Source organism: Macrotis lagotis, chromosome 1 (assembly GCF_037893015.1).
Source record: "Macrotis lagotis isolate mMagLag1 chromosome 1, bilby.v1.9.chrom.fasta, whole genome shotgun sequence".
NCBI lineage: Eukaryota > Metazoa > Chordata > Mammalia > Peramelemorphia > Peramelidae > Macrotis > Macrotis lagotis.
This window is the reverse complement of record NC_133658.1, coordinates 439,169,402-439,181,679: the sequence shown is the minus strand read 5'-3', so window position 1 is coordinate 439,181,679 and position 12,278 is coordinate 439,169,402. Positions and strand designations below refer to the sequence as shown.

The 12,278-nt window shown below is 38.6% G+C and overlaps 1 gene segment (V, D, J or C); it reads right to left on the bottom strand.

Moving 5' to 3' along the window:
* Positions 1 to 10,322, bottom strand: part of LOC141506488 (immunoglobulin heavy variable 3-74-like) — a 95,421-nt gene extending 85,099 nt beyond the window's left edge. Inside the window, 1 exon segment of the V gene segment in view lies at positions 10,207 to 10,322. Coding sequence covers positions 10,207 to 10,252 — 46 coding nt within the window.
* Positions 10,323 to 12,278: the final 1,956 nt, after the last annotated feature.

Below are 12,278 nucleotides of genomic sequence, written 5' to 3'. Positions count from 1 at the left end.
GGCACTCGCGGCAAGTAGGCCGGATGGGCGGAGCCCTTGAGGGGATCTCTGAAGGGCGGACAAGGAACACGGGGGATTTTTTGCCTCTGTTTCCTGGCTGGGCCGCCAAGTCTGGGGCGCGGCAGCTGTCCAATCAGCGCGGACTCCTCCCTCCTCGTCAGCAGCCTCCCGGTCCCACCTACTCACGCTCCTCTTCCTGCCACCCCTGAGGACTGTTTGCACCCCTCCCTTCCCGCGCTCGGAAACTTCCGGCCCTGAATCTCTAAGTGCGCCACATTCATCGCCCTCCCCCTTTCCTTTCTGTCTCGGTAAGGAGGGGCATGCGGCATTTTCTTCTCCCTGGGGGCCCCTTGTTCCCCCATTGTTTCTTCTAAGTTCCTCCCATGGATACAGGGGAGGGGGGTGGCCTTCCCTCTTCCTCTGAGCTCTCTGAATCCGATCCCGCCAACGAGCTACCCACCTGAGTGCTGATTGGTCGTGCCAAAGTCACCTTCTGGGGATGCAGGGCTGCATCCACTATCTTATACACTGTAAAATCCTCAGGGGTCAGTTTTCCCGGGCAGGTGTCATCATAGGAGGCCATCTGCTGCCCTACCACCTTCCATTTACCTGGTTGGATCCCACTATGTTGCACCCAAGGGCAGATGTTCCAGATATTCTCAACAAAAGCACGGCACGTCTTGATAGGTAATTTACAGCCATGCTTAGCGCAGAGTTTATAAAGCTGCGCTGCAACGACCCCTTTCTCCTCCGGCTGAAAGGCGGGAATACTATTCCGGCCCCCCATGCTGTCTACTAGCCGAGGCTGCAATCCTAACAGGTGGCAGAGCTGGAAAATTCCCGTTCGGCAAAAGAGAAGGAGGCAGCAGGGCACAATCAGACAGGCCAGCATGGCAAGGAGCGTGATTAGAGCGGAAGGAGAAAGGGAAGAGAAAGGAAGCATAGTCAACACAGTAGGGATATGTCCTTCAGGCAATATCTGAGAGTAAACGCCCTCTCCTTCCTCCCGGTCGGAAACGACCAAGGCTGTCTGGAGAATCCGACCAGCGGATTCAGACGTTCCCTAGCAAAATCAGGTCCCTGTTCTGGGCGCCACTTGCCGGGGTTTTATTTACAACGCCGGCTTCTTTATGCTAGTCCGTCCTCTTACTCACCAGTCCAACGCGTGATGAGTCTTCGGGGTACCTCCGGCCCCCACTCTTTGATGGGGGAAGAACCAGACAGAGCGCCTGAGGTGGATAATGAGTCTTTATTCTTCTGTGATCACATCCCGCTCCCCCCAACCTCTCAGCAGACACTTTTATCCCTTCTGTCCTCCCTCCCATGAACTCTTACCCAATGAGGGGCCGAGTTCTGTAACATTCCCTTATAAGGTGATTATGTTTCCCCGCTAAGCGACCGCCAAGCCTCTTCCCCCCCGCCCCCAACAGATGTTCAGGGGTTACAAAGGCTCATGTTGGGTAAAAGAGGTAGCAGTTTGTTATCATATCAGGTTTCTCCATCTGTTTCACTGTCCTTGTAGGATTCTCTTAAAAGGAAAGTATCGTATCTAGTTGGCAGAGCACAGGGAAAACAGATTGGTTTTATCATTTCAAGGTTTGGTAAAGAGATGAGGACTGCTCTCAGGAACGGGAGGAGAGGCAGTTATAATAACAGAATTTTACAGGATATGCAAAATCATCGTAGAAAGTCTCAAAATTTAACTATTTGTTGTCTTTCTAGTATTTTCATGGAAATACTATAGCACCCTTGAGAAGATTTCTTTTCCGTCAAGCTTGTAGGCCATGTATCATCCTCCTATGTTGTCATGTGCCTGTCTCTGTCAAATATTACCATCCTCTTAGCAAATGTGGGAAAAGAGGCATAGATTTCAAGTATAACACAGGACAAGCAATAATCTGATGATATCAGAAATAAGATCAATGACTAGTACAATTTTAACTGCTGTCTATGTCTGTGTGTGTGTGTGTGTGTGTGTGTGTGTGTGTGTGTGGCTATGGATGCTATCAACTGTGAATTTTTTATTGTTACTAAATAATTTGTCAGGTAGTTAATTACATAAAGCTAATTAATTTTCAGTAATTAGCCAAGCTGAATTAGTTTTCCTGATTTTTAAAATAAAATTCACAGAGTTTGTCTTAATCAGGGACAAATAATACCAGAGGTTTTGGCCTTAAGAAAGAGCAATGCAAAATTAGATTAACAAGCATATTTATTGATATTTCTGTAAATCTCAGCCCTTGTCAGAGAACATGGGGAGGAGAAGTCTAGTTAGAGAGCCAGGCTCCTCAAAACAAAGTCCTACTGCTGTTCTTAAATAGCCTTGTCCATCAGAAGGCAGGATATGAAAAATCACCTCTAGTTTGATTAGTCAAAAAAGGGTAAGATTAGAACCATAAGAGGCGAAATGGGGAGGCAGAAAGAGTCTAAGAATATATTCAAGTTAAAGGTGGGCTTAAAAGACATTCCAAGCAAATTTATTGGCTGGAGGGGATTTTGATGGGATTTAGAAGATGAAATGTTCCTTAGGCATTCATTGTTGCTACTAAATTGACTTGATTAAAGTGACAATTGAAGCTCTTATTAATGAAGATCTGATTTAAAATGAGGTTGTAAATGAATTTCCTACCAGTTGTTTTATAAAAATATGTTAAAAATACATATTTTAAAAGACTAGAATTCCTTGCCAACAGTATCAATGAAAAGAACCAGGAGTTCCAGTTCTATTATGTAAGTATTTTAATGAACAAAGTGGATAACTCTCATCAAGGCAATGTAGGGTGGTCATTCATTAGAGGACAGTCATGGATCCCTACAAAGGCCACCCCCAAATTCCCATGGTAATTTTAGAAAACAGAAAAAGAAAGAGGAGCTGAAAAGTAATTCAGGGCAAATTTGCTGTTATTTTGAATTTTCTTAGCTCAATTCTGGAGTTGGGTTCCAGATATTTGGGTGCCATATTTAAGCTATTTTGGCTACTCTTGGACATGTGAGGCCTTTTACATATCACTGTTATCATGACTGAGTCAAAGTATTTTCTTTTGGATTTCATTTATCTTTGTTTACATTATTTACTGCACAGATAGGGATTTTTACTGGGACCCCATATTTCCTAGAGACTTTTGCATAGAGATATTTGCTGGGAAATTTATATTATTCCTGACTTTTTTACAGTTTAAGGAATCCACATCACAGTTTTAACTGGTAAGGGGTCCACATTATTTGACTTTTACTAATAGGGACTTTAAAATGGCTTAGAGAAATTATAGGGACAACTATATGGCACAGTGGATAGAAAGTCTGTCCTAGACTCAGGAAGACATATCATTGAGAGTTCAAATCTGGTCTCAGTCACTTATTAGCTTTCGTTCCCTAAACAAGTCATTTAATCCTGTTTGGATCCACTTCCTGATCTGTCAGATGGACTGGAGAAAGAGACAGCAAACCACTATAGTATCTTTACCAAGAAAGCACAAAAAGGCATCACAAAGAGTTGGACAGCAATCAAAATGAATGACAACTGTCTAAATGGGTGGGAGGAGCTGATACTTGTCATGTGAGGAAAAATAATAAACATCGTTTATAATTTTATAATTAAAAAGAAAATGACATGCAAATTTCAAGCTATAAACATATATATTTTTAAAACCAAATGAAACAACAGAGCAGATATTGGCATATGCAATGTGACAATCCCACTAGCATTTCCTGAGAAACATGAAGGAGTCAGACTTATTGGTTTTCCTACCTGATAACAGAATGGAAATTTAGGTATTAAGAAGAAGAAGAAGAAGAAGAAGAAGAAGAAGAAGAAGAAGAAGGAGAAGAAGAAGAAGAAAAAGAAGAAAAATAATTTTTATTTAGCACTGCCTCTAAAGTAGGCACCAAGTTAGGTGCCTTACAATTATAGTGTCATCTAATGTTTACAATAACCTTGAAATCAAGGTGATATTTTATCCCCACTTTACAGATAAGGAAACTGAGTTAAAAATTAAGTGGCTTGTCAAGGTCACACAGTTATTAAGTATCTGAGTGCAGACTCTAATTCAAGTCTTCCCGATTCAAGGAAGGAAGTTTTATTCCCTGTGCAATGTAATAAACCCAAATTCATGTTGAAACATTTAGGTACTGGAGACAGAATATGAAAATGAATGATGTTTTTGTACAATTATTTCCTGGCAAATGTTTCAACAACCAGCTTTAACAGCTTTTAAAAAAAGGACTTGTAACACCCTTTTAAGCTTGGTCTGCATTACTGATATTTCAATATCATTTTCTTTAGTATAATCAATAAAATTATTGATTAAAACTGAGATCTTCCCTGTTTATTCCCTCTTCTCTTATTAATTTCATATCACTAAGATGCCATTGACTACTCTCTCCTCCTTCACACCTACTTCTCATAATCAGGTGGTCTATTCTCAATCCTCACTCCAATTTACTTGCCTCTTGTTTTGATCCTGTTGATCACTTTATTTCTTTATACTTTTTTTCTTTCTAGGTTTATGGGACACTACTCTCTTGATTCTGACCCTACTTATCTGAATTCCTTTTTTCTCCTTCAACTTCTAATCCTCATCCAGATCATGTCCTCTCATTACAGGTATTCAATTACACCGGATTCTCACCTATGCCCTCTTCTCATTTTTCATTTGAATATGTTATTTAGTGATCTCATCAGTTCTTATTGGTATAATAGTTGTCTGTCACTCATGTCTAACTCCTGGTGACACCAATGGACCATAACACATCTTCTATATTCTGCTATCTTTTTTTATTTGATTTTATTTTTCCATGCAGGAGGAATAAATGTTTTGGAAATTTTTCAACATTCCTTCACTTACATATTTATAATTTACATATTTTTCTACAACTCTCCCATTGTTGATGCACAGTATGTAAAAGCAGTACATGTACTTTGGTGTTTAACATATTTATGGATTAGTCATTTTGTGCATAAGGAATTAGGGTTAAGGAAAAAGAAAAGAAACCATGGGATAGGAAGAAAGCCTTGAGAAGTTTTAAAAAACTGAACATAGTATCCATTCAAATTCTGTGAAGTTTTGTTTTTTCATTTTTTATCCTCTGGATATGTATGGCACTGTCACTAACAAGTTTCAAAGGGTTGACGTATATCTCCATAAGGCTCAGAGGAGTTGCATCAACACATAACAATGTTAATGTAAACAGTGTTATAGTGGTTCTATTCCCTTTGCTCAGCATTAGTTCATGTAATTTTTTAATGCTTCCCTAATGGTCAACCATTCATGGTTTCTTATAGAATAATGGTACTCCACAATATTCATATATAATAATTTATTCAGTCATTCTTCAGTTGATGGGCATACATTCATTTTCTATTGTCTCTTTTAAGAAGATGTAGTTTTAGGCAGGTAGGTGGCACAATGGATAGAACCCAAGGCTTGGAGTCCGGAGGACATTAGTTCAATTTTGGCCTCAGATAATTGCCTAGCTGTGTGACCTTGGACAAGTCACATAAACTCATTACCTTAAATAAAAATTTAGAAAACATGAAAAAAGAAGATGCAATTTCCTTTCTTATCCCCTTTAATGAGATTTATCTTTATTTTGTTTTGTCTGAGCTGAAGATTGCTACCCCTGATTTTTTTACTTATGGTGAAGCATAATATAATTTTCTCCAGGCTTTTACCTTTACCCTGCCTTTATCTATCTTCTTCAAATGTGTTTCTTATAAGCAACATATTGTAGGATCCTGGGTTTTAATCCATTCTGCTATCTGATATCGCTCCTTGGGACAGTTCATCTCATTCATATTTAGAGTTAAGATGATTTATTCTGTATTTCCCTCCATGCTACCTAAGATAGCTAGGTGGCCCAATGATAGAGCACTGGTGTTGGAATCAGGAGGACAGGAGTTTGAATCAAACAGGAGTTTGCATGAAAAGAGCCTTGACTCTTACTAGCTGTGTGACCTTGGACAGGTCACTTAACTGATTGCCTTGCATCCACTGCCATCTGTAATTGTCCTGATGCATATCTGAGCAATGAACTCAGATGGCTTTCTAGGAGAAAGTGAGATTGATGACTTAGCACAGAACCCACTCAAATAGAATTCATGTCCTTGTAAAGGCATCATCTTCCTGATGTGGTGATTTCGTCTTCAAAAAAAGAAGGAAACATCATTTCTACTTTTCTCTTTCCTTCCCTCTAAACCTACCTCACCAATGCTCTGCTCCCTTTCCCCTTTAAGTTTTTTCTTTTAATTTTAGCTTTACATTTACATTTACCTTCTCTTTCCCTTTTATCAGTCCCTTCTTTCTCTTACTCTTTCCCCTGACACCCCCCACAAGAGTAGGATAGATTTTTAAACCCAATTGGGAAAGTACGTTATTCTCTTTGGGGAGCAAATCTATTAAGAGAAGGATTTACTCAGGATTCATACCCTCCCTTCTTTCTCTCCATTATAATAGGTCTTTGATCCTTTTCACCTGGTGTTATTTATCTATTAATGGCTTCTTCTGAAATTGTCCTTCTTTTCATGATTCTGTTCTTTTAACCCTGTCTTGTACCTGTAACCTCTCTGTCCAAATAAATTCTCTTTATCTATCCTGATAGAAGTACCTTTCTCAAAGGTTGATTGATTGATTGCCTGATTGTTGGATTGATAAGAAGCAATGCCTTATGGTCAGTAAGTACACTCCCCTCTACATCTCCATTAGAAATACAATTTTCAAACATTATAAATTATAATCATTTTATACTCTTTTTTTAGATTTCTTTTTTCCCAGGCAAATGGGGTTAAGTAGCTTGCCAAAGGCCACACAGCTAGGTAATTATTAAGTGTCTGAGACCAGATTTGAACTCAGGTACTCCTGACTCCAAGGCCAGTGCTTTCTCCACTATGCCACCTAGCTGTCCCATTTTTATACTCTTTTTAAATACCCTCCATGTCACACAATCCTCATGAGCCAAAGCATCATGCAAAGCCAAATCATTTCATTAGTCATTTCAATGTCCACTGCAAAGCATTCTTCCTGCAATTTTAGGCAAATCAGCAAGCAAAGCAAAATCACTTCAAATTCTTTTCATGTCCAGTCTTTCCATTAACACTGTATCCCTTCCTCTGAATAGTACTCAATCCAAATCCCAAAGACTCTTCCCAACCAAAGTATCAAGTCTCTCTGTTCCTAAAGCTTTTAAACCTTAATGCTTCCAATCTACCCAATCAAAGTATCAGGTGCAACTTCTGCATTATAGAACATAGGACTTTGAATATGATATTTCAAAAGTCAAAGAGTTTAGATTATAAATAGGAATCAACTGGCCAGGAAAACTGAGCACACATTATCAGGGGCAAAGGGGAACATTCAAGAAAATATGGGACTATCAAACTTTCTAGATGAAAATATCAAAGTTGAACAGAAAATCTGATGTCCAGATACAAGACTGGAGAGCAGTACAGAAAGGTAAATGGGAAAGGGAAATCATTTAATGTTGCTCAACTGTTTATATGCTACCTGGGAAGATGATACTGGTAACCCATAGATTTGTTAGAAGGATTATAAATACACAGAGGACACAGAAAAAAATAGATTAAGGAGTGAGAAAGGAATGTACTGGGAGAAAGGGAAAAGAGGAGGTTAAATAACTCACATCACAAAAGCAAGAAAAAGTGTTTACAATGGAGTGGAAGAAAGGACAGAATATGCTTAAAGGGGAAATAACATACACTCAATTGGAAAGGAGAAGGGGATGGGGTAAGAGAAAGGCAGGTTAGGTGTGATCACAGGGAGGGCATATTGAGGGAGGTGGTAGTTGCAAATCACTTTTGTGGAGCCACAGAGTGAAGGAAGAGAGAGAGAGAGAGAATAGAATAAACAGGTACAGGAGGAATAGGATGGAGGCAAATAAAGTTAGCAATAGCAATTGTGAAAAACGTTTTGAAGAAAGTTTCTCTGATAAACACCTCTTCTTAAAGATATAGAGATCTGAGTCAAATTTATAAAACTAAGTCATTCTCAAAATATAAATGGTCAAAAGAATGATCAGTTTTCTGAGGAGAATATCAATGCGCTCTACTCATTTTTTAAATTTTTATTTGAGGCAATGGTGTTAAGTGACTTGCCCAAGGTCACATAGTTAGGCAATTATTAAGTATCTGAGGCTGTATTTGGACTCAAGTCCTCCTAACTCTAGGGTTGGTGCTCTATCCATTGTGCCACCTACCTGTACTATCTTGCCATTTTTTAAAAATGTGTCCTAAGTCCCTATATTAAAACAATTCTGAGATAATAGCTCATACCTAATAGGTTGACTAATTATACAGAAAGGGCAAATGGCAAATATAGGTAGGAATGAAGGGAAAATGAGACATCAATGCATTGTTGGTGAAGTTGTAAACTGGTTTAACCATTCTGCAGAGCAATTTGGATCTATATCCAAACAGTTATACAACCAAGTATAGACTTTGACCTAGTGATGTCTTTGTTTTATATGTATCACCAAAGAGCTGAAAAACAAAAAGAAAAATGACTTACATGTAGAAGGATATTTATAGCAACTATTTTCTGATGGCATGGAATTGGACACTGAGGCGAAAGACTGAACAATCTGTAGTATGTGATTTTGATGCTCTCAGAATAGCGTGCTTTCTGAAAACCTAGAAAGACTTACAAGAGCCTACATAAGTAAAAAGAAACAGTAATATGGTAGGGAGATCAACTATGAATGACTTAGCTTTTCTCAGTAATACAGTGGCCCAAGACAACTGTCAAGGACTTGTGATGAAGAATGCTATCAATTCTCTGAGAAAGAGTTGATGGAGGCTGAATACAGATTAAAGCCTCCTTTTCTTTTACTCTATTATTCTTAAGGTTTCTTTTTGGTTAAGTGTCTATATTTTCTTTTACAAAATGATTATTATGGAAATGTTTTTTATGCCAACATATTTATAACCTATATCATGTTACTATGAGGAAATGGGGGATGGGAAAGAGAAAGGGAGAGAATTTGGAAAACAAAGTTTTATTAATGAATGTGAAAATTGTTTGTAAATGTAACTGGGACAAAATAAAATACTAAATTTTTCACATGTAATTGTAATATTTTTTTAAAAAATTAAGTAATTGAAGAAGATATACCTGAAAGGAAACATTTGTTTTACAGTTTGCTGAAGTTTCTGAAGGGCTTTATTCTTATAGTGCTTTGAAGAGGAGAAGTTTATTCTAATTTCACAGATCAGGGATCTGAGGCACACACAGATGTATCCAGTAAAAGGAAAAAGATCCTTTATGAATTAAGAGGAATATAATGTTGATACCATGAGAGGTCTGATTAAAAAGAGGCTTCACATTCCTTGCAATTACAGTATCATGATACTCTATGAACATACATATAGTTGAGATGCATACTTATAGATTTGCATATATCTTACATACGTGTGTGTATTTGTATTGTGTTTCCCTTGACAGGTTTTAGAAAAGAACACAATATATAAAAATGGTAAAGGATGCACATACTTAACTATTCAATAACTACAGATTTGCTTTATGTTGGAAACTTCAGGGAAGTTCTTCACCTTGTACAAAATACGTAAGATCTTAAAAAACGATATCTTTGCTCAAAGACTCAAAGGAGATTAGACGGACAAACAGATAGAGAAGATAGATGCTCATTGCTGATTGGGAAGAAAGTCAGGCCTTGATCTCATTCCAGCTTCATCCTACACCTGTCATTGTCCATGGTCTCCTTGGTTCCCTCTTGAAGTTCGGCTCCCATGGGCCTGACTGAGGGAGGTTTATGTCTGGTCTCCTGCTCCTTTTTTCTCACTGTGTCTCTTGCACAGTAATACAGGGCTGTGTCCTCAGCTTTAAGGGAAGTCATCTGCAGCTGCAGCAGGTTGTTGCTGTTGTCCCTGGAGATGGTGAACCGGCCTTTCACGGAGTCTGCATAGTATTTGGTTGTTCCATCATAGTTAATGTATGCAACCCACTCCAGTCCCTTCCCTGGAGCCTGGCGGACCCATTGCATGCCATAACTACTGAAGGTGTATCCAGAACCTTTGCAAGAAAGACTAAGAGATCCTCCAGGCTGCCTCACATCTCCCCCAGACTCCTCCAACAGAACATCACAGTGCACTCCTTCAAACAAAGAGTAAATAAAACAGTCATTCAAATGCATTACTTCAAAGAGTTTCCTTAATCACAAGACAAAAGGCAAAACTACCTTGTAAAAGAGTCAGAATGAAGATTCCATTCAGTCCAAAACCCATTGTCCAGGCTCTCCAGTGGGGTTCCTTAGGTAGAGAAAGACCCCACAGAAGATAAACTTGTCTCCCAGAGCTGCAGGCAGGTTTTTATTGATGTTCATCCTCAGAGGGAGGAGCTCAATTTGCATGTCTTTCTTTGTTTAGTGTAGAGGAAAAGAGCTGCCTCCCACTGTGATGAGTCCCCTCCCTTCATTGCAAAAAGATATCCCCCAGTAAATTCAAATGTGTTTGGTAAAGATTCAGTGTCTGTCCTTCATCTCTCCAATATGTTCTCAGTCACAAGGGAGTGTTCATTGACTTTTCTATGTTCTGATATTTTCCTAGCTAATTCCAGTGTCATCTCTAATTGCAATCTCTCCATAACTCTGACATTTTTTATCTTTAGAAGATATTGCATCTACCCTGGGAATCATTCGGGGGGGGGGGGGGGGGATTTCTGTGATTACTCCTAGGCTTTTCAGCTTGCTAACAGGGCTATTTCTTGTTCATTCGCTTATTCATGAATCTGTATTTCATGTTATTTAACAGCACCATTCGAGGTCCTTTATATCCAGGCATTGCTCTGTCAGCTGAGAGAGGTGACTGTGAAGTTTTCAGTCAGAGCAGAAATCATGAGACACTGAAAATCAAAGTCGGATTTATAGGTTTTGTTTTAATTGTTTAGTTTTAACAAAGTTATAGAGAAATAGTAATGATGTAGATTTAACATAAAAGTCTATTGTATCATGCATACAAATTTCCCCTGGAGAGATGTGTGTTAAAACCCAATTCAGGTAAGCTCATGTCCCTTTTTGAGTTGGGGGAACTGAGGCAAAGAATGGACAGGGCACAACAAAGCCTGCTGAATCTCCTGGACCCTCCACAAAGGCCCTATTATGTTTCCCACAGGATAGATATCCTCTGGGTAAATGTAAGAATTTTCTGGAGCATGGGACCAACTCTACATTGAGCCTCAGTCTGTGGGAGCTCCTTCCAGAACAACCAGACCTGCTGCCACCTGTTGTTCTTACTGGAGGCAGGAGAGAGAACTTTGTTTTTTTTTTTAATTTGATTTAGATCTACTTTATATTGCTTCTTTACGCTGAGGAAAAGGTTCTTCTTATGTGTGTCCGTTAGAGTGCTGGCAATAGTGAGTCTGTGAAGTTTTCTATAATATAAAATCTGAACTGGATCCATTTGTCTCTATTTCTACTTCTCCTGGTACATTCCTTAGTTTCCATCATCCTTCATTGTCACAAACTTACAGGGGAAAGAACAATTAAAAGAAACTTCTCAAATGGTGTTATTTCTATTCCTACAAAAGGTATCTTGGCCTCTCAAGCCTAAAAAGACTCACGGAACCTTCATGATGTTCAACATATCTTTCAAAATCTTTTCCTCATGACTAACACCTAGGAGAAGAATATATAATATCTTTTGATACTTTCTTTTAAGGTACTTCTCTGGATTATATAACCTCTTTCCTGACCTTCCCTCTTGTGTCATCTACCTCAGTTCTCACACTTTTCCTTCCCTTTTTCCACATGACTGCCAAAGTGTTACTTAGCCATACCATTGTCATGCTTGATGAACCACTATTTCTCTGTCTTTCCACTAATATCTAATATGAGCTATAATTTTTTCTGCTAATTTTTTCAGAAACTGACCGCAACATGCCTTTGCCATTTCATTGTACGCTAATCTTCTCATTGAAGTCAATAGTCCAGTTAAACTAGCTTCCCCTGTTCCTTCTATTTGATCCTCATTCTCTATTTTCCTTGTTCTTACAACATCTCTCTTCTATTCCTAAAACCCTTTTGATTTTAATCTACACTTCTTTTATTTGGTTGATCCCTTCAAAGCTCACCTCTAGTACCACCATCTACATTAAATCTTTCCTATATTCCTCCATTTGGGAGTGCCCTCCATCCAAGAGTTACCTTCTCCTTATTTTTATACTCTATTTATTTATGTATATGTTTTCCTACATAGAGTATAAACAATTTGAGAGAAGGTTGTTTCTTTTTTGTCTTCATATTTAAGCATCTAA